The sequence below is a fragment of the Sinocyclocheilus rhinocerous genome, unplaced genomic scaffold (assembly GCF_001515625.1).
Source record: "Sinocyclocheilus rhinocerous isolate Xijiao unplaced genomic scaffold, SAMN03320098_v1.1 scaffold647, whole genome shotgun sequence".
Taxonomy (NCBI): Eukaryota; Metazoa; Chordata; class Actinopteri; order Cypriniformes; family Cyprinidae; genus Sinocyclocheilus; species Sinocyclocheilus rhinocerous.
This window is the reverse complement of record NW_015632746.1, coordinates 266,070-272,234: the sequence shown is the minus strand read 5'-3', so window position 1 is coordinate 272,234 and position 6,165 is coordinate 266,070. Positions and strand designations below refer to the sequence as shown.

The 6,165-nt window shown below is 34.9% G+C and overlaps 1 protein-coding gene across 4 annotated transcripts in view; it reads right to left on the bottom strand.

Moving 5' to 3' along the window:
* The window catches only part of si:ch73-366l1.5 (FILIA-N KH-like domain-containing protein), a 33,110-nt gene that overhangs the window by 5,839 nt on the left and 21,106 nt on the right, over positions 1 to 6,165 (bottom strand). For 2 of the 4 annotated variants that reach the window (XM_016556105.1, XM_016556108.1), the window contains exon 3: positions 4,999 to 5,116. In XM_016556105.1, the coding sequence (XP_016411591.1) occupies positions 4,999 to 5,116 (118 nt within the window). Of the gene's footprint in view, positions 1 to 2,360; positions 2,674 to 4,998; positions 5,117 to 6,165 lie in introns of those variants that run through there. The other 2 variants (XM_016556107.1, XM_016556106.1) reach the window with 2 other exon arrangements.

Below are 6,165 nucleotides of genomic sequence, written 5' to 3'. Positions count from 1 at the left end.
TTATGAGGTCAGAGGTCACATCTGGATATTATTATGAGGTCAAAAAGTCAGTCATCAATCATATTGACGTTTGCCCCCTTTTATGGACCCTACTCTTTGTTTCCAATGCAGAGCACAACAATGATACAAATACACATGCAAAGACAGGCATACAAGTCTAAAACCAGAAAACAAGAGTATCCTCCCAATGACATTTAATGCTACTTCACTATAATTTAACTTCAGTAACATTTCGTTGATACTGCTTGGCAAATTAAAGCATTTTGATGGATGTTTATAGTTTTGACAGTATTGTGCTCAGAGGATCAAACAGTAGAGTGTGGCGCTAGCAACGCCAAGATTGTGGGTTCGATTCCGATGGAAAGCATAACCTGATAAAATGTATACTTTGAATGCAATTTAGATAGAAGTATCTACCAAATGCATAACTGTAAATGAACTTAAATTATACTCTACATATCAGGCATAAAAGTCAAATTATCAATTGTGTTTTATACAAAACTGTTGAAATTCCTCTGTTGAATTTCCAGTTTGTGTCCTGTGTAGAGTGTGTCTAATTCAACAGATTCACTCTCAATAACTAAAAGGGATCAATTCTTAAAATATGAATTTTGTCTCACCCTGATATGTACAATTCACTGCATGACATTTTATTGACCGTATCATTTTACAACAAATTTTTTTTTTTTGGATTGAATGGTTGTAAATGCAAAGTAAAGCAAAAAGTATTTGGACACCAAACCACATCCAAAAATGTCTGAAAGTCATTGCATCTTGATTAAAAACAAAACATATGGTCAAATTCCATGGGAGCATTTTTTCCCCACTACATTCTTTTCACTTTTCTTCATAAACTGTCACAATACTAATAAACAGACACTTGCACTAGTAATTCAACAGTGACATTCAGACATTTTTACTTGGCTTAGATGTCCAAATGCATGATTATTAATGCACTCCTTTAATACAATTATATAAAAGAAAAGCTATAAATTATTTTGATATTACTTTGCTTAATATTCAAAGCAGCATCATGTGTTCTCCATCGAAAGTCTTCTGACTTGCAAATGTAATTATACATCAGAATGGCTATAAAAATATTCTATATAATCAACCTGTAATGCTTTGGAATGCACATAACACACACACACACACACGCACACACACACACACACTCCTTTATATGTGTTCAGTGACCTGCATTTGTGAGCTTTTCCCTAGTTTTCTTCTGTAATGTGTCACAATTAGTGCTGGGTGGTATGACCAAAAATTTATATCACGGTATTTTTTTAAATTTTACCGGTTTCACGGTACATGACGGTATTTTTTTTTTTCATGCATGACCGGGTGTTAACCATATCATAACAAAAATAAACACCGGTATTCGGTATGAACCGGTATACCGTCCAGCACTAGTCACAATAATGAATCCCTTGAGCTCTGGGGCCTTTTAGACAGATGCAGAACACATGTGGCTACTCGGCTTTGTGTACACAGCCCAAATTATGACCAGCAGGAGATCAAGAGTTTAAGTTGAGACTACTGGACTGTCCACTGGTCCATGATATTTAACCCATAATGTGCAGAAGACACAGTGATCTAAAACACTATGAAACAGCTGGATCACAGTGTTAACGGGGTAGGTCACCCAAAAATGATCATTCTGTCATTATTTACTCACTCTCACGTCACATTTTACTGTCTTTTATTCATGTAACACAAAAACAGATGTTTAGTAGAATGTACAAGCTTCTCTTTTCCACATAAGGCGTGTGGATAGTCATTTATACAGCTAAGCTCCAAAAGGACAAAAACTCAAAACAAAACACTATAAATAGGCATAAATAAATAAATAAGTGACTTTACAAATAAATAAATAAATTGTGACTATAAATAGTGACTTTATAAATAAACAAATAAATGAATATTGACTTTACAAATAAATAAATAAATTGTGACTATAAATAGTGACTTTATAAATAAATAATAAATGAATATTGACTTTACAAATAAAATAAATAGTGACTATAAATAGTGACTAAATAAATAAATATTGACTTTACAATAAATAAATTGTGACTTAATTAACTGTTTACAAATAAACAACTTTACAAATAATAAATAAATACATAAATATTGACTTTCTAAATAAAATAAATAGTGACTATAAATAGTGACTAAATAAATAAATATTGACTTTACAATAAATAAATAAATAAATAAATTGTGATTTACAAATAAGTTACATTACAAAAATAAATACATAATGACTTAATAAATCAATAAATGAATAAATTGTGGCTTAAAAATAAATACATACATTTTGCAAATAAATAAAATATATAAATAAATTGTGACTTTACAGATAAATAAATACATTGCATTTCAGATGGGTTTGAAACAACAGCGTGAGTACATGACGGAATTTTATTTCTGGGTGAACTGTTACTGTAACTCAGCATGTCGGGACAAGAATTGTCGCTGAATAAGGAAAGTGAGTGGAAGGGAATATTTGTGTGTCAGCACATGGTGATGATGGGGGAGGCCGAGGGGTGAGACTGTGGGGGGTGTCGGGGTCAAACTGAAGTAAATGATACCTTACCAGTGGTCTGACACATACGCATACTGCCTGATGTTGTTTAAAGAGCTGTAAAGTCATTTGTGAACTCTATCCTGCAAAGATAAAGGGCAGGAGCAGAGGACATTATGTACAGACCATTACTGTAGGGTTCTGACTATTGAGTCAACTTGCTAATCTATAGCTACACACAGTGGCTTCTGCAAATGGGAACTGTAGAAATCATCTCAAATCACTGACTGAATTTACATGCACAATTGTGATAAAGCAGACAGCGTGTACTCTGTTCTTGTTGAGAATCCACCTGTGATGCCTTAAATTCTGCTTTCGTAAACAGCAGCCATGTATCTGACCATTATTTTGCTTTTCATGTAAATGCCTTTTTGTAACATCAAGAATGGAGCAAAACTTGCTTCAAAATATAATTTGTTGTCAGGCATGTATTACAACATTTTTTCATTTTTTATTTCAAATTATGTTTTTTTTTTTGTTTGTTTTTTTTTTTTAGAATTTTTTGTTGCACATGTAAACCCACTCTCTAACACTCCACAAGGGAAATGACAAATATGCAGGAAATATACACTGCCGTTCAAAAGTTTGGGGTCAGTTTTATTGTTTTTGAAAGTCTCAAAAACACCAAGGTTGTGTTAAAATCATCAAAAAAAAAACAACAACAAAAAAAAAAACAGGAATATTGTGAAATATTATGTAGAAAGGTAGTAAAGACATTGTTAAAATAGTCCATGTGACATCAGTGAACTATCCCTTTAATATTATCAATGTTGAAAACAGTTGAGCTGATTATTATTTTTGTGAAAACTGATACTTTTTTCAGGATTCTTTGATAAATGGAAAGTTCAAAAGAATTTATTTGAAACAGAAATCTTTTGTATCAATTTAAGTGTCTTTACTGTCACATTTGGTTGATTTAATGCATTCATGCTGAATAAAAGTATTAATTAATAAAAGTAAATTAATACAAATATTTTTAATATACCCCTCAAAGTTTTCAATTCTAGTGTACAGTAAAGAATGAAACCAGGTTTCATGTGATTTTCAAAAGAACAAAACTTAAGTAAAGTTTTTCATTTTTATTTTGTTTGTATATATTTATATATATTTTTTCAAACCCTGGACTAGTGTATAAGAAATGACTAAGCGATGCTGACATTACTTTATTTATGGATTTAAATGGTTTATTTAGATTTATGTTTGAGTCATTTCGATGAAAGGAATGAAATTCAGAAAAAAACACCACCACCAGAGTCTTCTCTTGAGCTCTTACTCTCTTTAGAGTATTAGTAGTGTCTGCTTAATATCTGCTAACACTTTATTTTGCTGTTCATCAGACACTCTACCAACTATAAAGTACATATCAACCTATTCTACTCTAACCCCAACAAGTCTACTAATACTCTAATGAGAGTTGGTTAACTTGACATGTAGTTACAAAGTAACACAATGTTTACACAACAACAGAAAAGTTTTCCCTTTGCATTTTTGAAAAGTTTTGCGTGCAGACAACAACGTTATCAAAACCTTTCCCGTTCACACGGACCTGTGCAAAACAACTAAAAACGCTGTATTATTCTTGCCAGGCCAGTAGTCGCGATGTGAATTTGTAAAGAAACACTACGCGTCTGCGCGCATATGCTTTCCTATAGACTGAATATGTAATACGCATGACGTCAGAGTTTTCACAAATTTGCGTTTTTGTAGTTTAGATAACAGAAGTTTTCAAAAACTTTTTTTTAGTTGAAAACTGTCATGTAAATGCCCCCATAGTCAGTCGAATGTCTAAAGTGGGCTATCCAAATAAAGTGTAACCTTTTTTTTTTTTTTAGTTCAGACCCCCCACTGCTCAATCTACACATTTTATCTAGCAAACAAACTACACCCACCCCCAGCAAAGTGTGCCTGAACCTCCAGTCAAACCTTGAGCCCCCGCGAGCGCCCCTGACAGTCTGCTACAGATATGAGCACTGTTGTGATCATCTCACCCTCCTTATCCAAACACTCACAGAGAGTGCTGGAGTGGGTGGAGGTGGGCTGTGCATTACACGGCTACAAATGGCCCAAAATTATGAGGAGGAATAACAAGAATTTTCCTCTGACAACAAATCTACTGGACATTCCCCAAACTACAGCATACGACACAGGTAACTTTTTATGTAACTAAACAAATCCCCATCAAAAACTTTAGCACTGTAGAGTCACTAAAAAGCATCATTCTGCATACTTCAGAGGGGAGGCTTCAAATACATCACATACACACTTCACATGCTTGAAATGCTGTTCAATTCAAGCATTTCTACATATATATGAAATACAAAACCGTGAAATGTAGATTTCACTGCTGTGTGTTATTCGGAGATGCTATTGCTTCAGTGGAGGGCTTGAGGGAGAAGGAAAATACTGACCTCTGCTCCTCTTCCATCTCCTCCTCGGTCATTCTCTTCTCAAACTTGGTGGTCCTCTTATTACCGGGCACGACTGCGGGGGTCTCGACCTCATCTGTCAGTAAAGCAGCTGCAACATCTGAAAGACACGATATCAGATTGAACATTTACCTGATGGAAAGTGATTAAGTGGACTTTTACGCTACAATAAAAAGCTTTTGGTTTCAAATAAATGCTGTTTTTTTTATTTTTGTTCCAAGAATCCTTAAAAAAAAAAAAAAAGTTTCACAGTTTCCACAAAAATAGCAGCACAACTGTTTTCAACATTGATAATCTGAATAAATTCATATTAGAATGATTTCTGTCACCGGTCACTTTAAATGTCGGCCAAACTTCTGTCTCCTGTCCAAGTGAGCTATAGAGGACCTCACTTGATCTGGATACAAAAAGCAGGTGTTCGATCGGTATGAAGGTGTCTGTATTGTACTGACGGATCAGACAACAACACAGGAAGGGCAGAAAATCTTCCGTGACACTGCGCCCTGTTCCTAACCCAGATTATCATCCTACCAGGTCTAATCCACTTGCAGGCCTGTCAAGTCATTGGCACCGGCAGCTAGGAAGTCTTTATATTAAATCAAGGATAAAGGCTGTTCTGCACACGCTGTTGGCAGCTGAAACCTATTTCACACACACTTCATATCTGCGGCACGTGCTGCTAAAACTAGCTCTGTTGCTGTTATAATTCATTAACTGACATGTTTTTGCAGTAGAGACCCTGGTCTTTCGCAAACGAGGGTTATATCTGAGCACACCAGCTGATGTCTGGATGTAAACGCAGCAGAATCTGTAACCTAGAGGCCAATGTACCGCTGGGAGAACAAAGGCATCAGTTTACAGTCGCAGAGCACAAAGCTCCAGTGTGCTTGAGTTTATCTTCGCGAGCACTCACAGCCCTGCTCTCAAAACACTCGCTCATATGGAGCATAATGAAACCTGCAGCTCAGAGAGCCACAGGCAGATATGAACCAGAAGAAAATGACAGATTGAAGAAAGAAGCCAGGATCCAAACAAACTACCTCAGTGCATGAGAGAAAAGTATAAATATAAAAGAATTACCCGCCAGAATGTGATTTTTTATTTATTTATTTTTTAGAAATAATGGCTCATAATTCCATTGCTTTTTTT